This window comes from Arachis ipaensis, chromosome B09 (assembly GCF_000816755.2).
Source record: "Arachis ipaensis cultivar K30076 chromosome B09, Araip1.1, whole genome shotgun sequence".
NCBI classification, from domain to species: Eukaryota; Viridiplantae; Streptophyta; class Magnoliopsida; order Fabales; family Fabaceae; genus Arachis; species Arachis ipaensis.
This window is the reverse complement of record NC_029793.2, coordinates 146618566-146640913: the sequence shown is the minus strand read 5'-3', so window position 1 is coordinate 146640913 and position 22348 is coordinate 146618566. Positions and strand designations below refer to the sequence as shown.

The window sequence follows — 22348 nt, the reverse complement described above, 5'->3', positions numbered from 1 at the left end:
CCGACGTGAATGTAGGATGAGGTAAGGAGCATAGACAAGTGTCTACTTTGGTTCTTAAATTATTGTAGTTAGGAAAGTCAAAAAGATATCTTCTTGTCTTGTCGGTTATGCTAAATAATGGGTGGATGGGGCTTTCAAGAATAGCAGTTAAGCAAACTGTCACAATTATTTATTTATTTTAGTGTTACTTTCCCTGTAACGTGGCAGTAACATGTACTTTTTAGTTTGATCCATGATTCATGATCCATGATCCATGATCCATCCAGGTTAGCTTGGAAATTTGGATTTTGAAAAATTTCAATTAATGGTTTTCTCTTGATTGTGGTATCAATTGTGTCTATGTTCATTGTATTTGAATCATGATACTTTGGCTTCACATCTTGAGGAAAACTCACTTCTATATTCCATTAAATGCAGTAATTTAATCTACCCAGATGTTTTATTATTGCCATATTAGAGTTAAGTCCCTCAATGAGAATACTTAAGCAATTAAAGTAGGCAACATTTTCTTTTTCTTTTTGGGAAAAGAATTTCTTCTTGGCATCATAGTTGTACATCTTGTTTATCTGTCATATTGTATCCAATGTTGCACCACCAAAAATGTTAAAACTTATGACAAACTGAGAAATTCTTGTGTTGCTGTAAAAGAAAATGTTCTCATTCTGTACCTGTAAATGCTCAACATCGCAGTTCTTGTCTTAAAAATATAGTTGAAGTGTGATGCAGAAATTACAACAGAACCGTGATGTAGGGAGCGCCAAAGAATCACTGATAAGTTATTGGTTACATGACATATAAATAAAATACAAGGCTCAAAGCTGAAGAGCAAAAGGACTGGTTAAATTTGTATGAGGTAAAAATGTTAGCTCTCATGTACAGGATTAAAGGTCACAGCCCAAGTTCAAAGCACTTGTCATATATTTGGTTTCATGATGTATTCTGTTTCATTCACAAACCATGTGTGATTTGTCTGAGACATCACCACCTCTGAAGATGCATTCTAGTTCTTCTTACCATTCTTGAGATTGCGTACCGCCATAACGAGCTGCTGTCTTTCTCCCTCAACCTCTGCAAATTTCAGACTAATCTCTGAATATCTATCTTCCATTTCTTTCAGCTCGCTTTCCATGTTCTTGTTCTTTTCCTTAAGGGCTGATACTTCATTCAACAGTTCATGCATTCGGACCTCGCTATCTTGGTTCTTAGCTGATTTGCTTCCCGCATCCGTTCCCTTCTCATGTTACAAAATATACCAACAGTTAGACAATTCATCAAACAGTGTACACAACTCTTGCCATATATAGTTGCATTGTTTTGTGATTCATGAACAGGAAGTTGTTTAAAAACTGGATCTAAGTATGATTTCATTTCAACTGAAGTTTCAGCATCTCTACACTCTGTTTGAATTATGATGCTATTACTATTCTCTTGGTTTTGTATTGTGCACTAATTAATACAAACAGTAACATTATGCTCTTAGTTTCTTATATGAAGTCTAGAAGCTGAAGAATTACCTTCTCAATTTCTGGTTTTGATTTCTTAATCTGGGCCTTAGCAGAAGAAAGAGGTGCGGCATAATCTCGTCCTTTGTTATTCCTGATCTTCTTCTCCATAGCACTTAACTCCGCTTCCTTCTTCTTCAACTCTCCTTCTAATTGAGATATCTGTTTCTTCATACATTCTTTCTCCACTTGTTCTTTGTGCAAACTTTGTTTTGTTTCATTGTGCTGCACCTTAAAGATTTCCACTTCTGACAGTAGGGTGCTGAGCACCATCTCCTCATCATTTGTTGTTTGTGCATCTATCCTTACCATCTCAGCTGTGTTCTTTTTTAGCTTGGATTTAGACAATGTGCACTCCTCTGCCAACAATGTTTTAATCTGAGATCTAAGCAACTGAATTTGCTTTGAAAATGCAGCCTCCTTTTCATCCCTTTGCCTTTTTGCTTCTTCAAGTTGTTTGGATTTAACTTCTAATTCATGTGACATGTGTTCCATTGCTTTTCCTTTTGAATCTATCTGCTTCAATAGCTCTTGCTGTTTCAATTCGTGCTGATCTGAAATTAGCCTGAGCTCTTGGTTGCATTTCTGGAGCATTTCTTCTATAAGTCTGTTCTTCTGCCGCAATTCATCAGCTTCAGCAGCTGCTTTGTCATTCATCTTTTCATTCTCCTCAACTTTGGCCGCCATTTCAACAGAAAGCAATCTATATTCCTCCTGAAACCGCTCTGAAGCAACAGCATTATTGTGTCTTGTCTTTTTCAAGGCCTCTTCGGCTTGGCTGGCTCGTTCTTCCTGCTCAGCTTTCGCACGTTGGATAGCACGCATATCGTCTTCAAATTTCTCTTCCTGCATTTTCAGTTCTTTCTCCAAAGACTTAACTTCATTTTCAAGTTCCTTGATGTAGACCAATGATGTTGAATGTTCATCTTCCAGCATCTTTATCCTTTCTTCTAGTCTTTCTACTTGTGATTCGAGGAGTTGTATTGTAGCCAAAGAAGCTGAATGTTCATTTTGTAACTTAAGGTGCTGAACTTCATCTTGCTTCAATCTCAAAGTGATATCAACATTTTCCTTCTTAAGAAGGTCATACTCCAAAGTGAGCTCTTTTATATGCTCGTTTAGCTCTTCATTTTGCTTGCAGTACATGTTTATTTCGCCATTCTGATCTTCAATTTTCTGCCTCAAGAAATCTAATTCTCTAGCATGACCACGCTGACTAGTACTGTTTTGGGATTTCACATTGGTAGAAAGATCTGACATTTCCTTATTCTTTTGTTCCAGCATTGCTTCAAGGTCTGTCACAGCCAAAAGTAGTTCCGAGTTTGAGCTCTGTGTCTTGTGCAGTTGCAACTGAAGATTGGCACTCGTTTCTTTCTCATAAACAAGCTCTTCCTTAACTGCCTCTAACTGAATCCTAGTATCTTCAATCTCAGACTTCAAGGCTCTTGAAGCTTTGCTCTCATCATTGTAACTCTGCTGGGACTGGAGCTTCTCATACTTAAGTTTGAACACATCTCTCTCCTCTCTGAGACTGATAATTTGTCTCGACAGATTTTGTCCCCGAGTGCTTTCTTTTTCTATCTGCTTTCGAAGCGATTGTAACTCTAAGTCTGATACTTCAGCTTGCCGCTTTAGAGAAGTGATTTCACTTTTGAGCTTTTCAATGGTGTTATCCGAATGTCCTTGGAATCTTGGAAGACTATCTTCAAGGCTGTTTAAACTTCCATCTGATCCTGAACCAAGAGACCAGTTTGTGTTAGACCTCTTGTGCACTTGGTTCTCGGTGGCCTCACCAGTTCCTTTTGATGATGGCAGTGATGTATTTCTGAAACTATAAGGATCCTCCCATGAAGCTACCCCAGGACTAATGCCGTTAGATGCATTTTGTTCAGAATATCCAGATCTGGTCTTGGCCATGTTCCCATTCTATAAGATAACAACAAAGGTAACATGACTATAACTGTATAAATTGTATCATTTCATTTCATTAACTTATCCGCTTAAGAAGTTCATGTTAAATGCATAAAAGAAAAAGAAAAAAATCACAATAAGGAAAATTTCAAATTAGTGCAAAATTGTCATCCATATAAAGGAATCTTATGGACCTTACTTCTTCAACATTATAACTTTCTTCTGTACTGCCAAAGCTCAGTTGGTGTCTCAAGGTTGTGTCATTATAAAGTTCTTCAGCTCCATTATCTTCTCCAATTCTGGAATTAAGGTATATAAGGCATGTGGTTGTAACTTGTAAGCAATTATGGGAACAGAAAGAAAAGCAAGAAGAAGAATATGGAAATTTACAAAGGTTAAATGTAAAAGGATATTCATTTTCACCTTTCAGCAGTATATCCTTCCACATTCTGAATTGTCACCTGTCTCAACAATTCTTATGTGAGTAAATTATGAATGGTCTTTGTAATCTGATGGTAATTAAGTAGTTTAAGACATGAAAGGAAACAAAAGCTCCTAGAAAGCTCAGATTCTTACGGCACAAGAACATCAAGAGATGAATAATATGACACAAGAAGCAAGATAGGAAGGGGGACAAGAGGGTACTAACATGTAACACTACACCGGAATTGGCGAATTTTAAGGGTAGAGAGACAGTCATTGGCTCAGCTTCTGCTACAAAATCAGCAAAATCAATTGAGGCTTCCCCAAGAAAGCCAGATTTTGAAGATCCCTGCAACAAGAAGCCATAAAGAATTAAGCAAGAACATTCTAATCAGGTAAAAAGGGAAGTGTTAAATTTTCTTAGGTACAACCACCTACAGTGGAAACAATGAAATGGTAGATTTTCTCATGGATTTTTCCTGATTTAGCATCCCTAACAAGTTTAACTGATTCAAAAACTGGATTCTCCCATATGCAGGCCCCATCTTGAACTTCAGTTTTCTCCAGTTTCACAGTTGGTTTCCCAACATCATCTGGAACCAAAGATACCATCAGTGCAGACTTCTTCATCTTTGGCACCTAATCAATAACACAAAAACAGATTCAGATTCTTCACATTTGTTTACAATTACACACAATACACAACATTCCCCTCAATACACAGAATCCACTATGTGATACAGTATAAATTTCAAATTTCAAATCTTGTTGGCAATATGATACAGTTATGACAGATAGGCCAAACCCCATTTTCAGATTTAGTACCATGAGAATAAAGAAAGTCCTTGTCTTTTTTTTTTCTTCTTACCTGAGTTGCCTGAAATTCGAGTTTGAACACAGCTTTGATCTTGTTCTTCTTGCTCCATGACTTGAACATCTTGTCAGGCTGATAGTTGTTACGGAGTTGCAGTAATTGTAGATGCAGGACAAGACAAGAATCTTAGAAGCTGCACCTCATTGGTCACTAATATAATTATTTGGTGACAGATCTCTCGAGTTTGATGAGTGGTGGCAATGGAAATGGAGGGAGGAAGTAAGAGAATGTTGAGAATGAGAAAGAGAGAGTAGTGCTTGTTAAGAAGTCCTTTCTTGCTTACTTGGTTGGCTGGCCTCTAAGATACTGAACTTGCATCATTAGCAAACTACAAAAAAAAGAGCATTCAAGAAAGTAAATTTGGTATTAGAAGCTTCTCACCTTGACTTACATGAAGTGAGCAAATTCAAAATGACAAGACTGACCCGGATTCATGCAATTCTCTATTGACTCTTAATCACACCAAGATTCCAACATGTTATAAAATACAATACAGTCAATACTAGATGAAAATAGTTAAAAACAAACTTAATATTATTTTTAAAAAAAGTGACCAAGTTGTAACGTTTGGAATGGGGGTAGAAGGATGAAGATTTATGTTGACCAAAGGAGCTTGGAAAGGGTTAAGTAAAGAGGGAGAGGAATGTCAATGTGCATGTCCATGTGCATGTGTTTGTGTGCTGTCTCTGATAAGCATCAATCAACCCACCAGAAACATAAATGAAGTGCCTTTCTTGCTGCAAGGACACTGTGCCAAAAGTTTATTCACAAAATGAGTTGTAAATGCCAAACCTTTCGTCTAGGGCTGTGAAACGTGCTAGTCTGGTTCATTTAGATTCGGTTAAATCTGTAGATTAAATTGGTTGGCCCGTTCGTTTCATTTGCGAGCCATAATTTTTCAGTCCGAACTATTTATGATCAGTCTGATGGGTTAAACGGGCCAGTCCGTTTATCCTTTTATTTTATTTTTTGAAAATATTTTGATAAAAATGATTACTTTTAAGTAAAAAATCTTTAAAAAATAATATTTTTTTAGTTAGTGGGTTAGGTTTTCAAGTCGGATCGGGAGAAATATTAGCTAAAAGTGCTATTTTTTTTTTGAAAAAAATGTAAAAAAAAAATAAACGGACCACTCATTTAGTCCGCGAGCCAGCCCGTTTAACCCGTCATTTTTTTCGGGTTAATCGGGTTCAGCCCATTTAATCCGAAATTAAAACGAACTTAATTTTAGAGGCAAAACCCACTTATTTAAATAGATAAACGAGTTAGTCCTATAAATTTAGCCCATTTTGACGCCCTACTTTCGTCCCCACCAATCTTCACCCTTCTTATCTCTAGCAAAATCAATTTTATTAGAAGATAAGATTTTAAATTTTTTAATCATATTAAATACAGGTAATTTTATTTATAATTTGTAGCATTTCAAGCTAGGCATTTGTGTGCACAACACAGATTCAGCACATGCCATTGTCGGCGGCCAAACAGGCCTTAAGCATATTTAGCAATATTTAAATGCTCTCTCTTAAGTTTATCTAATTAATAAGCAATTAACACATCAACGTACCATGAGGTGGAAACACTCCAATAAGAAACTTTTCCAACATTATTTGATATACATCATTATCATGTGAAATAGAAAAAGAAAAAAAAACTATTTAATATATTTAATGTATACTTTTTTTTTATAAAACAAGTTTGTGACCGACATTTTTTTGGGTTGCATAAAAACTGAGCTTCCCAAATGTGTTGTGTTACGTACGAAATTGTGGTTGTGACTTTGTATCGTGTGAAGTACTAAGCTTAAGCTATATATTATTTAGCTATCAAATTCAGCAAATGTTATATATTGGATCACATGCAAAGAACACAAGATTTGAATAAGAAGAAACGTGCATTGTCCAATGTCCACGTAGCTCCATTCAAATTCCATAGCCATGCTTATACGGATCCATACATTAATCATACACTCACAATTTTGGTGTTATATAGTTAGTAGCTGTTGTGTGCTTTCTTTTAATGCTTTAATTTAATTTCCAACACTGCCCTTCCATTTAAGATATCACTGTCAAACTTCGTGTACCCCTTTAAGTTATCCACTAACCAAATTCAAGAGCCACTTTCACTTTAATTTACTAAAAAATAATAAATTATGTATATTTTTCAATCTTCAACCTGTAATTTATATGGTTTATCTGTCCATAGCATTATGTTATTCGGATTCCCTTTCTCCCCACCACACTCACCGCACTGAGGGATACAAGTCTACAACTTTTTCTTCCTTTGTGCCAGAGTAATTAAAAAGTTGATTTACCTTTTCAAAAGCTGATACCAAATCATTCATTACCAATCACGGTGTGGAAAAGTCATCAATTAGTAGTTAAGTGCTTGGACTCGTATCGGTTTAGCACTTCCACTGCCCTAAACAAACGTTCATTTAACATTACATTAATTTCATGAAATAATAATGAAATGAGTATTGGAGAATATTGTGACGTATATCAATTACCAAATGGAAAAGTACGAGCAGTTAATGTATGTTTTATAGTATAACGGGTTAAATTGAAATTAGAATTAAATTAGAAGCAATTAATTAATTTTGAGTAGCTTTTAATTTAAAATTTGAATTAAATCATATTTCTGTTAATTATGAAAATTAATTAATTTTGAGTAATTATGGCAATTAATTAATTTTGAGTAGTTTTTCATTTAAAATTTGAATCAAATCATGATTTCCGTCAGAATTAAATTAGGATTATCTCCCTCTCTCAATACGGTATAAACTCTTCTCTCACCCTCTCCTCAAAACAAAAACTGGTACAGTTACCAGTTGCTGTCGGACATTGCGCTGACACTCTTCCGACTGGCGTCGTCGTCCACACAGGCCACCGCACGTAGGGAGGACGCGCATATTGTGTGAGTCGAGCTCGCAACACCGCAGCAACCCGGACGTCTAGCGCCTCCATTACAGCCGGTTTGTGCCTTTTTCCTGTCGCTGGATGTTCACTTTCTCTGTGAACGTGGATGGTTATTCTTAGGTGTTTAGTTGTAGACGATGATTGCTAGTTATGATTTATACACGTTCACATTGGATGTTCATTTTTGTATGATTTTGGATGTTTACTTTTTCAGTTTTCGTGGATGTTTATTCTTCGAGTAATTCAACAAGACCCAGGCAGCAACACTGGGATGATGCGAGCGCGGAAGAAAGGGGTTTTTCTGCGAAACAAACAATGGAATTTTTTGGAGGGTAGGTAATGGTGGATGATGAAGGGTTAATGTGAAAGAATTTAGAGTAAATTGGGGGTAGAAATCACAAAAAACAACTAGAAATTTAGAATAACAATGTTTAATTTATATTATTAATACATATTGAGCCAAATAAACAGCTCATTGTACATATTATATAGATACCTCATTGTCTCCCTAACGGGACTCTTATCAAATATAATTGAACTTTGTACATGTACTAAGCTAATTCAATAATGTAGATTTGAAATATTAGAGATATCATTAATGATATACCAAAATTCAACCAGCTGATATAACAAATTTGTTCCATCAATTTTACATATCAACAGTGAGAGAATCTTAAGAAGACACTAAAGTATTGGTGGATCTTTGAATCATCGGAGTTATTATGTGCATTTGATTTTATTATTTTCATCTAATATACCTACGAGACCGGTAGGTATGTATACCCTTTTTAATGTAGTCTTTTAAGCCACATTTATATCCAGATTGAAATTGCCAAAGGGATAAATAATGCTGCGCTCTATTTTCAAATTTATACATCTCCAAATTTAAATTCAGTCATTCAATTATCAACAAAAACAAGTTCAAGCCAACCTTCAAGAATGTCAATTCATTGGTCTAGTTGACCATCCAATATATTTGTGCTTATTCAATCAAAATAAAATAGCTATTTAGGTGAGAAAATTTTCATGTGAAGATGATAATTATTAACTAAGAATTAAGATGTGAATATATGCTTTGTTAAATAATTTTATAAAACATGTTAAACTATCAAATAATTTTCAATTATTATTTTCATGTAGTAGTTGACAAACAAAATTTCAGAGAAAAAGTTGACAAAAAATGTAAGATTTTGTACTAAGGTTAAGCAGTTCATAACAAATCAGGATTAAGCCATTAATTGCTTCATTTTGATCCAACATAGTGGTTGCCAATAGTTTTATCTTTTATGCATGCCAACGTAATAATATCTCTAGAATATGACATTATTGTTATCGATTGCGACACTAAATCATTTTTTTTGGATTGCAAAATACATAATATTCAAAACAGAGTGCTCGCATACCCAGCCCAAAATATAAAGCCCAAATTTTGTAGGCTTAGTTGTTTTATGTCCATAAAAAGAGGTTTTATTCACCAAAAAAAAAGGGCGAACGTCACTGCTTATTTCAGCGGTACAGGTACAGGCATCCAGCTGCATTTTGTTGCTTTCAGCGTCTAAATTCATCCATCAACCACTGCCAACAAAAAAAATTTTTTATTAAATACATTGAAAATGGCCCCCCATGTTTATAAATAATAAAATATATTTCATATAATCATAATTATTTACTCTTTTTCTAACACCTACCTGTAATTGTAGCCATTGCGATGATGTGATGTGTAATATAAATAAGGACATAATTGAATTAAAAGTTAAATTTTTTCCAATATTATAACTGATAAGCTTATCTATATTGAAATTCCCCGCATCTACATTTTAGTGGATTTTTCTTCTGATATGAAAAAACAGAAGAAAAATGAAGTAGATTTATTTCGAATGAGAAAGAGCAACGTGGCGAGCATCTAGCCAGGATGTGAATCGGACGGTGGAGAATGGAGTCATAATGAGTTAACAAGCTACAAGTACTAGTGAGCTGCTCTTTATTCGTGTTTGACCCGTTGGTTGTTGAGTCGCAGAGAGACAGTTAAGCGTTTCGATGGCGTTGGGCGTAACCGCCGTTCCCTTCACATACGTCGTTCACGTCCTTGGTCTGGTTGCCATCATCTTCGTCCTCGTCTGGAACATTCACTTCAGGGGTGGCTTGGCCTGGGACGCCGATAACAAGAACCTCATCTTCAATGTATCTCTCTCACTCTCTCTCTCTTTGCTACATTTTACGATATTCAGTATCTGTTTCTTCATTTTACCCCAATTCTTGGAGATTCAATTTCATGGTAAGTGAAATGTAAGGTTAGGTTAGGTTCTTTCTACACATTTCTCTATAATCAAAGTTTGGAGTATCAAATATCAAACCATAGAAATGTAAGCACCACTCATCTTATATTATATAGCTATAATCACAACATATATCATAATTTTTGCTACTTTCTTACAATTCCAATTGTTGTATCATGTATGTATATATAAAAGTGACTGATTGAATTGAATTTTTTTTTTTTCCTTTTTATATGACACCATGTCATTGAGTCTCTGTGAAAGTATTAACACTATTGCAACTTTCCTTTATTATTTTTTTCCTTGAACGGGTCGTATGTATCTGGTGTGATATAATATTTCACATCTCAAGGAGCCTGCTGCAACTTGTGATTAATTAATTGAGCACTGCTTTTTATATATTTAAAAGTTATTCATACTAGATTAGAATAAAATCCCCCTTTTTTGTCTCTTAATTTTTAAAGGCAGAAGTTCTGCTTTTCTTTATTGCTATCGTGTGCTGGCTGAATTAGCTATTGTATTGGAGAACCAATATGATTGTCATGTTAATTATCAGCAAAATTTCTTCTAATTCTGCTTGTTGGACCATTGACGATTGAACAAGAGGGACTTGGATAATTGCAATAGTAAATTGGACCCAAGTGTTTTGGCCCTGTTTGGTTGAACAAGTCAGAGGAATTCCCCTTAAAGTCTAAAACTGTGTTTCTGTATTTTAGCATGATGGGTGGGTCTCATGTTATTAGATCAATAGATGTTATTATCATTTATTTATTTTTATTATTTAATAATAAGATTATAAGCTCCTTTTTTGTACCTACCCTCTTTGAGCTAGAGAATAGACATGCATGCTTATCTGTTTGGTATTTGAGTGGGGAAAAGAACTTTCACGTGCTTGGTTTCATGTGGTGCAAATTCAACCACACATGGACAAATGGTACTCTCAGGACTTTTGTTCCTGTTCTTAGCTGTTTGTAATTTCTTTCTAGTTGTTATCATTAGCTCTAAAAATGATCATGATTCCTCTGAACATATAGAGTGTGAAAAAGTTGCTTATTTATTGGAAAATTTTATTTATTACAATATATTAGTGACTATCATTGTAAAACTATGTGTAAAGTATATACAGTTGACTTGTGCCATCTATTTTTGTCAAGTCTTACTTATCTTTTTACTTTATACAGCTCCATCCTGTTCTTATGATACTTGGCTTGATATTTCTTGGTGGTGAAGGTAATCAAACTAATTTCACAAGTTACTGGTTTAGGTCAATGTTATTTCCTTTTTATTTTTTTAACCCTATTAAGTGTTTTTTTTTTTTCACTAATTTTGCCTAATTTGAACAATTTGCAGCTATCATAAGTTACAAATCTCTTCCTTTGAAGAAGGAAGTGAAGAAAGTGATACACCTTACTCTCCATGCAATTGCATTAGCACTTGGAATATTTGGAATCTGTGCTGCTTTCAAGAATCATAATGAAAGTGGGATTGCCAATCTCTACAGCTTGCATTCATGGCTTGGAATTGCAGTTATTTCCCTCTATGGCATTCAGGTAAACCATTCAATAAGGCTGAAACATCGACATGTACTTGCATGCTTCTGGAACATATTCAATAGTATAATTAGTATTATAGTATATAGTATTCTCTGAAAGCTGGAAATGTTTTTGTTTGCGTTTATGGTTCATGTCCCTGTTGGCTCTGCTATTTCAAACTAAGAATTGAATATTTCTATTTTGTGATCTGCAGTGGCTATATGGGTTTGTGATCTTCTTCTTCCCTGGTGGAACTCCGGCCATTAGACGCGAATCACTACCTTGGCATGTTCTATTTGGACTATTCGTGTATGTATTGGCTATTGGCACTGCTTCTCTTGGGTTTTTGGAGAAACTCACTTTCTTGGAGAACTCAGGATTGGCAAAATATGGCTCTGAGGCATTACTTGTCAACTTCACTGCTGTGATCACAATCTTATTTGGTGCTTTTGTTGTATTATCTGCTTTATCTGATGCTCCACCTGCAGAAGATGACTATGCACCCATTTAGATTTGTCTTCCACCTCATATTTTTTTTTTTGTTATCAGTGTGTGCTGGGATTGGGAAAAAGGAAATAATATCTATTTGTATTATGGACATAGCTTGTAATTAATCCTCAATGTTGTGCTCTACGTCATGAAAAATCAGTCTACCTTGTAATTTTTTTAGTTTATTTTCACTCCTTGCTGATTTGTAAGTGAAAATATCAAATTGTGGACATATATTCCATGTATTAGATGTACCAAAGAATATTCAATGTATTAGAGAAGAGTAGTGCTAGGGAGCCAATGGCCTAAGTGTACAATATGTACAATGGGCTAAATCTTTGGTTTATGAATTAAATGAACATCACTTATACTATGCAGAATAACCATCCAGATACCAAGGATAACCATCCGGATACCAGGGATAATAAACATCTCATGTTATAAAAAATTAATTTTGGGTTCACCAAGGTTCGAACTCTTGACCTTCCGCATCTGGAACTCTTATACCATGTCCTGAAACCACTCATCCCAAAAGCGTAACCTGACAGGATAACGTAACACTAATAATGATATCTCTAATACTTTCTAAACCTTCATTGTACACATTGTACGCTTAGGCCATTGGCTCCCTAGACTTTCTCATTAGAGAATTAGTGTGTTGATAGAATATTGGTTCCATAAAATAGCCTTAATAATGGCAAGCCATAAGAGTTATTTAATTATGCGTATAGCTAATAGTTATTTATTAATCATAATTAAATAAAATATTATTTTGATAAAAATAAGAGCATTCTTTTAGGACTGGGCTATTGTGTTACATAGAAACAAATACCATGAATCAACCCCAATATAATTTGGAAAAAAACTTTACATAAATGGGTTACATATCAACACGGACCAACTATATCAATTTTTTTTCTTCAAACTCTATATTTCGTTGCATGGCCCATTCAATAGAGGCCCTAACTTATAGAAATAAATCAATAATTCAATACTTCAAGGAACCACTGAAATAAAGACGTTAAAAATATAAAGATATTTTTTAATAATTAAAATTTAACATATATAATCGATTAAATTGTGTTATTTTTGTCAAAATTAGACTAGACAAATTAATTTGACCGAAAAATGGTGAATCAAATCTGAGTGACTCCCATATTTCAATTCCCTGGTCATGATATGAGAAATAAACTATGGCTTTGCCAGTTTGGGAGGTCACAACTTTGCCTTCCTTGTAAGATTTGAGATGTACATCATCCTAAGTCACTACCTCATGCTTTCACGTTCAAGTTCCTATTATGTTGTTTATTTTATAAACAACCATTTGAGTTAATGATAAAGACAAATGCATTACCACCTTAATGGTATACTTGCTCAGTTGCTCATTATCACTAAACTCCACCTTTTAATACGAACTTTTAAGAGCATAATCACCGAGGCTTTGAAATTCCATAACAAAATATCCAATTTGGAAGACTGGTTTAATGTTGTACTATAAAGAGCGTCATTGCTTCTAATAATGGCATTACTTTTCTTGAGCACGAAACCATTACTCATAAAGTGGTTGCAACAAGTATGGCCTTAAATTTAATTAAGGTAATCATCATATAAATTTTGAATTGATATGGTGATATGAATTTAAGCAACAGTGGTATCTCCCTAGTCCCTATCATTCTCCACATACCCACCACACCCACCAAGCTAAGTTAGTTAAAAGTTACCTTCCTCCAACCATAACCAACCTTGTCCCTCAATACTCTTTCTATTATATCTCATATCAGAATCCTGAATCTCTTCTTGTTATAGCTTTCTGCATAATAAGATATAATTAAAAGATGACAGAAGAGGAGCAACCCAATAAGGTGGACGAGGAGAAATCTGTAATTCCACAACTACCTCCTACAGATAACAAGCATGATGATGAATCCAAAGCTCTTGCCATAGTTGAGAGTATAGCACTACTACCTCTTCATCTTGTTTTATAAGTTAACTTTTAGTAGCAATTTAGCAATTAGCATTCTTTACTGGCAGAGACTGAGGAAGGTGCTGAAGAGAAACCCTCTGAGGGATCTATCAACAGAGGTATGTGGATGAATCTCGAATTCCATTTTTATGTGGATTTCTTTTCATATATGCTGAGATTGTATTCAGATGCTGTGCTTGCAAGAGTTGCAACAGAGAAGAGGATGTCATTGATCAAAGCCTGGGAAGAAAGTGAGAAATCAAGAGCAGAGAACAAGTAAGAACTAAAGATATGTCATTCTTCATATTAATTAACAAGCTATTTATTGCTGATTTTGGATCAATTTGTTTCGCAGAACTCAGAAGAAGCTTTCATGCATTTCATCATGGGAGAAGAGTAAAATAGCTTCCACGGAGGCTGAACTGAAAAAGATTCATGTAAGCATGTATTTCATTTCATTAGTTACTATAACACTGTATAGTTGCCACTTCCAAGCCAACATTTGATTTGATTTGTCATCTCAAAATATTAACGATGACTTTTGGGATGTATTTGAGTAGCAACAACTGGAGAAGAAAAAGGCAGAACATGCAGAGAAATTGAGAAACAAGATAGCAGCAATTCACAGGGAAGCTGAAGAGAAGAGGGCATTCACTGAGGCCAAGAAAGGGGAAGATATCCTCAAGGCAGAGGAGACAGCTGCAAAGTATAGAGCAACTGAAACAGCTCCAAAGAAAATCTTTGGTTGTTTCTAACTCTACAATCTTCCAAGCTTGATTCAAATGTTAGTATGTGTGTGTTCTGGGCTGATTTTTTAGCTCATGTATTTATTGTGATGTGGGCATAGTGATATGTTGACGTGTATATAACATTACTTTGTCAATAAAGAAATTGAATAATTTAATTTGGAGAAGTTTCTTGTAGCATTAGGTCACACATACCCAACTTGGTTCTGGTAGTGCTGCTATTGACAAATGGATTTAGCAACAACCAATTGAAAAGTACTTCTAAAATCAAATGTGAAGAGGATTAAAATTAAATCATTTTGTTCTTAGTTTCCTGCATAACTGTCATAATGTCTCAGCAACCATAGCAGAAAGTTTAACCTTTTTGTTTGATGATATGAAGCTCAAGTTGCAGTAATTGCTAGTTATTGGCATGTCAAAAAATTCTCAAGGGACCAATCACGAACATGAACAATATCATTAACTATTAAATATATTAATGTTGTAGTTTAACTAGAACTCTAGCAAGTAGTAACTATTCCTCTATCCACCCCTTTTACCTCACTAAACCATACAGCATTATAATAACTAACAAAAACAAACATGGACCAGTTTCTAACTACTTAAATGGTGGCTGCATTTACAAAAGTACCAAGATATCAATAAGGGAAACAAAAATTTCCTATCATAATATATATAGTTAGAAACATCTTAGTCACATCTATCATCCTCCTCATCATCATCATCAGGAGGGTTCAGGAAACTGTCAGTGTGGTCCAAGAATTCTATATCTTCATCAGGCATATCCAGATATTGTTTGAATGCAGAATCAGAAGTATCAAGGTACTCATAGTTGCCGGAATCTGATCCACCTGTGTCATATTCAAGCTTTGGTTTGCAGCTACTTATTTGTTCTTGAACAGTGTTTTTCAAATGCAACGAGGCATCTGAACATGACTCCAATTTTGATGATGATGATGGTGTTGAAGCCTGTGAGACAAGGATGAATTGTTCAATGAGGATTCCATTGACAACCTTGCCTCAGCCTCAACTCTAGCACTTTCCCATTGTACCATGTGCCGAGTCGAAGGAGATTCCGACTTGACAATCCCTGCATGAGGGCTGAGACAAGGTTGTTTAGTCCCTCCGGAGTGGTGATGAAGATTCTTCTTTAGATGGGTGTTCCAATAGTTCTTGATCTCATTGTCTGTTCTTCCTGGCAGTTGAGAAGCTATAGCAGCCCACCTAATAGAATAGAATACAATACACTTGTTACATACATGTGTAAATTTAATACTTGAAGTACAAACAAAGGCATTAAACAGATCATATTTTACTCTAGGAATTGGACAAGAGAGTATGTATAACTAATTAATATACCTGTTGCCAAGCAAGGCATGAAGTTGAATGATATTAGTCTCTTCTTCAGAAGTAAATGGGCCACGCTTAATGCCAGGTCTTAGATAATTAATCCACCTCAGCCTACAACTTTTTCCACATCGCTGTAGTCCTACTTGCAACCAACTTTGATGATAAGAAAAAAATGTACCATAAAATTGACAATGACAGATTAAACAGTAGAGATATGCAGATATTTGGATTTCCACATCTTGTTAAGCATACATTAATTAATTAAGTTCATCTCAGTGAGTTATTCCAACATCTTTCTTTCAAAACAAAGTAGTGTGTTGTAAGAGGAAATTGGGAGTAACACATGAAAAAGCAACAATCAGGTTTTGTTTCTTCATTAGGAAAAGAGCACAACATTGTGATTGGAGCTTCTTCAAGAACAATCTGGGAGCATTTGAAAAAGTAGAAACTGCAGTAGTAAGAAGACAGTACAGAAGTTTGCAAGGTCTAGTTATGTAGCTTCAAAAGCTGCTAGAAAGTAAGAAAGAGAAAGAGAAGAGTTGAAGCTGTACCTGCATGTTTGGGGAGAGTGCGCCAACTTCCTTCTCCATGCTTCTTGATATGCTCAACTAAAGCCTCATCTTCTTCAGGTGTCCAAGATCCCCTCTTCACTCCATGTTTGTCACAACAAGGTGCTTTTCCCATCTCCACAAAAAATCATAAACTCAAACTCATGCCCATGCAACAACACCACTTTTCTAGCTCCCTTTTAGTTGTGTTTTTATCAAACAGGAGTGAGTGAGAAGCTTCTCAAGTTCTACACATCAAACTAGCTTTTATCTCTCTGTGGGATAAAGAGAAGAAGGAGTGTTGCAAGAGAGGGTCATAATTCATACGTGGAAAGCTTACAACTTTTTTTTATTTTCTTTATTCAAAACATTCTATTTTTGGATCATTAAAGAGTACTTTTCATGGGCCTTAGGAAAGCTCTAAAATTTTGTATTGAAGAGTTAAAAGTTTTAATTTTCCAAAGTAATAAATGCATGAGTAACTTCATTTTCCTTACGCATCCAGTTACTTAGTTATAAAGATGAATGTATGAACAGCATAGCATCACATTGAATGCATGGCAATGAGGTGTGGTTTTTGAAGGACAGCAATAAAAAGCAAGAAGATACACATCACAAGAATGTGAAATGAAGATTGAAGAGTGATTGATTGATTGATTGGAGTGTTGAGAAATAAATAGCACTCTCCCCAAAGACACAGCCAGCATTAATTGACAGTAAAATAAAAGGGGTCTCAAGACTCAAGACTCAGTGTGTAAAACCAAGTTACCGTAATATGCTTGGTTTGATTTGAACTTGAAGGGTCCCTTCTCTTCCTGCTACACTTGAATGGAGAAGCAAGACTTCTAAGGAGGCACTGACAGCCAGAAAAGACCACACATAGCCAGAAAAGACTTCTAAGGTGTTATTGAGGACCTGCATTTATTACCCCTCCATCTCAGTCAAACCTTCATTCATTTGCTTTTTATCATTACATTACGTAACATGAGATTATTAGCTTGAAAAAACAATTATATAAGGATTTATCTTATCTTTGATTTTTATAATAATAAATCTCTTGCCACCCTCATTGTCTTTCTCTCTATCCATAATGGTTCTTACTTCCTTTAATGGACACACTTGGAATAACTTATTTTCTAAGTTCCCTAGCTACTTTCATGTTTCCTACATCTCACATTATAAATTCTATCTAACTTGTTGAAATTCACTTTATATTAGAAGGAAATTGTAAGAGACAGGTTTCATTTAATTCCAGTTCCTAAGAGATGGTTAAGATAACTATAGTTGGAAGGGCAAGGGATGGGTTACCCCTAGCACAAAGAGTGAGATATATGAATGAAGAGAATTGCTATGTTTCATGTTACAGGCAACAAGCTGAATTCATTCTCCAAGAAATTTCAAGAGGGGCTTTCATGGCTTCCAAGTTCACAATTCCAGTAGATCATTGCTCCTTCAAGTATCCTTCATCCAATATATACATACTTTACTTTTATTTTATTTTCTTTCAAATTCAGTTTTAGTTCTCCTATTGCTGAAGTTGTTCTCATTCTTCCTTCACTTTTTTGTTATGCCAATGCCATGATCATATTCTTTAACTACTTGTCCTTTAGACTTTATAACATAACATATTAAGAGAAATATGAGGGAATTTTGTTAATTTTTGTTAAGTCTATTAAAATTTCACAATCACACATAGATCATAGAGTCATAACAAAAACTTGTCCTTTTCTTTCCCCTGATTTGTATTTGTATAAAGTAGTATGTAGTACAAAAAAAGTTGACTAGTTATTCTACTGTTTTGGTATATTAAGTTGCTTGGTGGAGAATGGAGTTGTTTTCATTGTGTTATGTGACTCTTCATACCCAAGAAAACTGGCTTTCCATTACCTACAAGATCTACAAAAGGAGTTTGACAAGTTTAATAAAACTCTCATAGACAATATCACAAGGCCATACACCTTTGTCAAATTCGGTAATTTCCCTCAATCATTACATTAGTCTGCTACAAGGATATAACTGTCAAGCACTTGCTATTTCTTAAGGGAGAAACTGAATAAAATTATTTACTTAAAAGGAGTAATAAATATTACAAATTTTAATTTTATAAGAGCTTGTAGTGTTTTTTATTTCCTTCCTCTTATTACAACTTAGTTTGAAATTTTTGTCCATCATATTTTCCTTGCCAAACCAATCACAATTTCTTTGGCAGATGGTATAATTGCTAACTTTAGCAGACAATATATTGACACAAGAACTCAGGCCAACCTATCAAAACTCAATGCTAACAGGAAACAAGATTTAGATATTATTACTGAAGACATGTCCAATATCTTAGAAAGGAGGAGAAATTCAGGTGATAAGTGTAACAATTGTTTTTTTTTTATCTATCCCCAACTGTTAATATTGTTGCTTTTGTATGCTTATTAGCACAAAGAATCAAGAACAAAGTTAGAATCAACTTGAGAAATTATTAATTACACTTCTTTTATAAACATGGTAAGGTGAATATAAAGTGTGCACAAAAGAAAGATGTACATGTAACAATGTTCTTATACAATTTGTTTTGGTAACGTAGCAATAATTTTTATGACACTGACAGAAACATTGGAAAGGTCACAAGTCACTCCTCAACCTGCATCTTCAATATGGTGTTCATCATGCTTAGAGGTATAAGTTATAACACAATAATCTTGCAAGATTGTTAGGTGCTCATGGAAAATAAAATCTTAAAACACTTTTTTATGGTTGAACACATAATACATGTGACATAGGAGTACCTAAGAATTTATCTTAATGTTGTAGCCTTAAAAATAGGCTAAACATATATACTCTTAGTTTTCTTTACCCCATTTTCAAGGCAAGGAAAAAGAGATACTATAGTTAGCAGTTAAATGGTGAATTTTCATTCTTTTGGGACACAGGTAATTGCACTGAAATGGGTACCTATAATGATCACTGTTATCACTTCAATGACCCTTCTATGGGCTATTTTAGTCCTCACAGACGACTATATTGTTACAAGTTGGTGACAAGTCACCTCGGATCAAGTTTAAAGATGATGGTTTCATGTGATATAAATTCAATATTGGAATTTGGAAGGACTTAAATGTATGTTACAACCTGGATTTTGGAAAGAAATGATACTAGTATGTGGTCCACTACACTACATTTCCTTTCTCAGCAACTAACCAATGAAAATAAGAGAAAGTGAAAGAGGAAGAACAACCCTGATTTGTCATGGAGTTTCTGCATTCTAGACTTCTAGTTGAAAGTGATATCATTCATTTTAAATGAAGCATGCCGATGTATAAGTAATGTATGTGATTTTACTTCTAGGAATGTGAAGGCATAGCAAAAGAGTTTGAAAGCTATGCTCCTATCCTATGTATCCCCTATAATGTGCTGAATGAAACTTGTGCTAACATATTCAAATCTGAACTTCCTTCCAATTTATTGAAAGTCAATTGAACAAGTATCTTTTCCAAGGGAAACCTTTTACTGCATTCATGTCCATATCTATCACAATGACCTTGTAGCAAGCTGAAGGTTAATTGCCACCAAATCATTTGAAGGTTTCACATTTGATTTATATAGGTAGATTTTCATTAATATACCATTTATTACTTCATAACACATGACTATTAGCTCAGAAGCATTACTTTTCTTTCTTCTATGTTGATGAAACCATCATTATTCGAGTCTTGTTACTTATTAGCACTGTTTATTCTATAAGCCAATAAATTTGCATTTAGATTGTAATATTTCACATGTAAAGAGACAGAACTTAAATATCTGAATCAATCAATTCTCTTAATACAATGCAACACCAAACTCCTTTTTATATGGTTGTATTCTATTTTCTTTCTTCTCTCAGTGTGGAAAAACATGAACTATATATTCCTTTTACATTCCATTTTGAGCTGCCGTGGAAATAATGCTATTATCATAGATATACATCGTATCATTGCTCATGTTGAAATTGGCACTAAATTCAACCCCAGGTATACATTGGATGAATCCATTTTCCACCATTGTTGTTCCAAACTTAAGCTGTGAATTGAACATCTCTTCGGCTGAACTATGAGCTAGACTATTATTATGATAATCTCCTCCAAAGGGTCCTTGTGACATAGGGTCATGTACTGTAGCAGATTCTTGAAAAGACGAAATTTGACTGTCAAATCCATTCTTCAAAGCCAAAGATTCATCATATGAATTAGCAGAGTTGCCACCACATTGCACATGATCAAGTGTAAGCCACTCAGCAAATAGAAGTTTTGGTATGGGGGAGCTTTGACAAGCCTCATTGGTGAAGCTATAGGTATTTTGTTTGCCTTGTGTTGCAAGATTCTGGACAGCATGTGAAGAAGAATCCATGGTTTCTGAGCTTGAGGTAGCATACTGAACTTGTTCATTAGATTCCATTTCCTTAGCATTGGACATCACTCTCTTTTTCAAATATGAATGCCAATAGTTCTTTATCTCATTGTCAGTTCTTCCCGGCAAATTTTGTGCTATCTGAGACCACCTGCTCAATTTTAAGTTACTCTTGGTTATGATATGTGTGATAATAATTGGTTGGACTAAAGAGTAAGATAACTATAATTTAATAAATTGGAACTTGGTGTAGAAAAGTATTTTGTTATCCAAGCTTTAAAATGTGGCTGCCATGATCATGGTTTGACAATTGACACATCTATCAGTTTTTCAACTTCATTTTATTCTTTGTTTATATTATAGGGCCAGGGTCTAGTTTATAAAACAGAATTAAATACCTTTCCTTGCACCAATTAAAATACAATAATTAACATTTACTCCTTTGCTGACACGTCTGTATCAATATCTTAAATTGCTTCTTCAAATGTACAGGTAAATTGAAGATTTATTAATGACTTGGAAAACAAAAGATCAGAATATTTTTACTGTTTTACTTACTTGTTGCCTAGCATCTGGTGAAGGGTGAGGATTGTCTCCTCCTCTTGTTTGCTGAACAAGCCCCTCTTCAATCCTGGCCTTAGATAGTTAATCCACCTCAGTCTGCAACTTTTTCCATTCCTTTGTAAACCTGTATGCACATGTAATTGTTTCTTGATTACAAGGGAAGCTACAATTGATTCCAATCAGAAAAAGAAACTTAAATGCTAGAAAAGTCCATTGTGAGTTAACAAAAGTTGTTTAGTCATAGTTTCTTCTGAGGAGAAACTTTTCTTCAAGAAAACCAAAGTTGTTCCATACAGATAATAATAATGCAACATGATAATAAAGACCAACCTGCCTTAATAGGAACAGAACTCCAGCAGCCATGACCATGCTTTACAATGTGGTTTTTGAGCTTATTGTCCTCTTCAGGTGACCATAAACCCTTCTTGTATTTTGGTTTTGCTTTTTCCAGTGGCTGCAACCCCATCTTTTGATTTTCCTGATAGGGACTACAAGGAAGAATATTTGCCAATGACAAGGAAATAATGAATGACTAGTCTCGTATTTTTCATAACCTATAGATAGAAAAGCTTTGAAATAAGAAAATAGATGTATAATCCAAGAATCTCTGATTAAAAAAATAATTTTTGTGCTGCCCCATGAGTTGAAAACGTGCTCTTATACCATACTTGAATTCACCCTTTCAGACTTAAAATGTGCCAACTTGGAAAAGATGGTAGAAAACTAGAAATTTGGATCGTAATTATAAGGCATTACTACTATACCGTTTCGCTTATATTTCCAACTTCCAAGCATAAAAAAAGGTGGAAATTCGAGTGCATTGCTATCAACTCCATATGAAGTTAACTGTACCTGAGTTTCTACTATAAAAAAAGACT

General features: G+C 34.6%; 6 protein-coding genes across 8 annotated transcripts; 3 read left to right on the top strand and 3 right to left on the bottom strand.

Moving 5' to 3' along the window:
• LOC107617117 (MAR-binding filament-like protein 1-1) lies at positions 637–5465 on the bottom strand. Of its 2 annotated transcripts, XM_016318908.2 has the most exons (8): positions 5136–5465; positions 4705–5038; positions 4275–4475; positions 4063–4185; positions 3837–3874; positions 3613–3712; positions 1515–3428; positions 637–1231 (listed from the first exon to the last, which is right to left on the bottom strand). In XM_016318908.2, exons 2-8 carry the CDS (start codon positions 4771–4773, stop codon positions 1001–1003), a joined length of 2676 nt encoding a protein of 891 aa, XP_016174394.1. In that variant the 5' UTR covers positions 4774–5038; positions 5136–5465; the 3' UTR covers positions 637–1000. The 2 variants fall into 2 exon arrangements, with proteins under 2 accessions (XP_016174394.1, XP_016174393.1); XM_016318907.2 differs by having other exon boundaries at positions 4705–5465.
• LOC107618503 (transmembrane ascorbate ferrireductase 1) lies at positions 9546–12198 on the top strand. The gene is made up of 4 exons (XM_016320596.2): positions 9546–9806; positions 11083–11131; positions 11252–11451; positions 11648–12198. The coding sequence occupies exons 1-4, from the start codon at positions 9663–9665 to the stop codon at positions 11942–11944; spliced, it is 690 nt and encodes a 229-aa protein (XP_016176082.1). The 5' UTR covers positions 9546–9662; the 3' UTR covers positions 11945–12198.
• On the top strand, positions 13485–14798 carry LOC107616569 (remorin). Its single transcript, XM_016318520.2, has 5 exons — positions 13485–13872; positions 13954–14004; positions 14074–14161; positions 14241–14322; positions 14446–14798. The coding sequence occupies exons 1-5, from the start codon at positions 13758–13760 to the stop codon at positions 14638–14640; spliced, it is 531 nt and encodes a 176-aa protein (XP_016174006.1). The 5' UTR covers positions 13485–13757; the 3' UTR covers positions 14641–14798.
• On the bottom strand, positions 15322–16829 carry LOC107616098 (myb-related protein Myb4-like). Its single transcript, XM_016318097.2, has 4 exons — positions 16533–16829; positions 15991–16120; positions 15610–15855; positions 15322–15511 (listed from the first exon to the last, which is right to left on the bottom strand). The coding sequence occupies exons 1-4, from the start codon at positions 16663–16665 to the stop codon at positions 15322–15324; spliced, it is 699 nt and encodes a 232-aa protein (XP_016173583.1). The 5' UTR covers positions 16666–16829.
• On the top strand, positions 17553–20664 carry LOC107616978 (25.3 kDa vesicle transport protein). 2 transcript variants are annotated; one of them, XM_021111284.1, is made up of 5 exons: positions 17553–17985; positions 18341–18501; positions 18739–18882; positions 19129–19196; positions 20531–20664. In XM_021111284.1, exons 1-5 carry the CDS (start codon positions 17795–17797, stop codon positions 20543–20545), a joined length of 579 nt encoding a protein of 192 aa, XP_020966943.1. In that variant the 5' UTR covers positions 17553–17794; the 3' UTR covers positions 20546–20664. The 2 variants fall into 2 exon arrangements, with proteins under 2 accessions (XP_020966943.1, XP_016174312.1); XM_016318826.2 differs by lacking the exon at positions 20531–20664 and adding an exon at positions 19451–19964.
• Positions 20306–22012, bottom strand: LOC107616862 (transcription factor LAF1-like). Its single transcript, XM_016318763.2, has 3 exons — positions 21801–22012; positions 21465–21594; positions 20306–21057 (listed from the first exon to the last, which is right to left on the bottom strand). The coding sequence occupies exons 1-3, from the start codon at positions 21934–21936 to the stop codon at positions 20433–20435; spliced, it is 891 nt and encodes a 296-aa protein (XP_016174249.1). The 5' UTR covers positions 21937–22012; the 3' UTR covers positions 20306–20432.

What these genes read in the sequence shown, in the direction of transcription:
- LOC107617117 (XM_016318907.2), bottom strand. Translation starts at nt 4,773, where the DNA reads ATGTTCAAGTCATGGAGCAAGAAGAACAAGATCAAAGCTGTGTTCAAA. An exon ending in TCGAATTTCAGGCAACTCAG is followed by an intron (nt 4,476 to 4,704) that starts GTAAGAAGAAAA and finishes GTTATTGATTAG; the next exon opens with GTGCCAAAGATGAAGAAGTC. An exon ending in ATTCCGGTGTAGTGTTACAT is followed by an intron (nt 3,875 to 4,062) that starts GTTAGTACCCTC and finishes TTGTTGAGACAG; the next exon opens with GTGACAATTCAGAATGTGGA.
- LOC107618503 (XM_016320596.2), top strand. Translation starts at nt 9,663, where the DNA reads ATGGCGTTGGGCGTAACCGCCGTTCCCTTCACATACGTCGTTCACGTC. An exon ending in GATATTTCTTGGTGGTGAAG is followed by an intron (nt 11,132 to 11,251) that starts GTAATCAAACTA and finishes AACAATTTGCAG; the next exon opens with CTATCATAAGTTACAAATCT. An exon ending in TTTCCCTCTATGGCATTCAG is followed by an intron (nt 11,452 to 11,647) that starts GTAAACCATTCA and finishes TGTGATCTGCAG; the next exon opens with TGGCTATATGGGTTTGTGAT.
- LOC107616569 (XM_016318520.2), top strand. Translation starts at nt 13,758, where the DNA reads ATGACAGAAGAGGAGCAACCCAATAAGGTGGACGAGGAGAAATCTGTA. An exon ending in AAATCAAGAGCAGAGAACAA is followed by an intron (nt 14,162 to 14,240) that starts GTAAGAACTAAA and finishes TTTGTTTCGCAG; the next exon opens with AACTCAGAAGAAGCTTTCAT. An exon ending in CTGAACTGAAAAAGATTCAT is followed by an intron (nt 14,323 to 14,445) that starts GTAAGCATGTAT and finishes GTATTTGAGTAG; the next exon opens with CAACAACTGGAGAAGAAAAA.
- LOC107616098 (XM_016318097.2), bottom strand. Translation starts at nt 16,665, where the DNA reads ATGGGAAAAGCACCTTGTTGTGACAAACATGGAGTGAAGAGGGGATCT. An exon ending in CACTCTCCCCAAACATGCAG is followed by an intron (nt 16,121 to 16,532) that starts GTACAGCTTCAA and finishes GGTTGCAAGTAG; the next exon opens with GACTACAGCGATGTGGAAAA. An exon ending in CATGCCTTGCTTGGCAACAG is followed by an intron (nt 15,856 to 15,990) that starts GTATATTAATTA and finishes CTATTCTATTAG; the next exon opens with GTGGGCTGCTATAGCTTCTC.
- LOC107616978 (XM_016318826.2), top strand. Translation starts at nt 17,795, where the DNA reads ATGGTTAAGATAACTATAGTTGGAAGGGCAAGGGATGGGTTACCCCTA. An exon ending in GTAGATCATTGCTCCTTCAA is followed by an intron (nt 17,986 to 18,340) that starts GTATCCTTCATC and finishes TGGTATATTAAG; the next exon opens with TTGCTTGGTGGAGAATGGAG. An exon ending in GGTGTTCATCATGCTTAGAG is followed by an intron (nt 19,197 to 19,450) that starts GTATAAGTTATA and finishes TTTGGGACACAG; the next exon opens with GTAATTGCACTGAAATGGGT.
- LOC107616862 (XM_016318763.2), bottom strand. Translation starts at nt 21,936, where the DNA reads ATGGGGTTGCAGCCACTGGAAAAAGCAAAACCAAAATACAAGAAGGGT. An exon ending in TTCTGTTCCTATTAAGGCAG is followed by an intron (nt 21,595 to 21,800) that starts GTTGGTCTTTAT and finishes ATGTGCATACAG; the next exon opens with GTTTACAAAGGAATGGAAAA. An exon ending in CACCAGATGCTAGGCAACAA is followed by an intron (nt 21,058 to 21,464) that starts GTAAGTAAAACA and finishes AAAATTGAGCAG; the next exon opens with GTGGTCTCAGATAGCACAAA.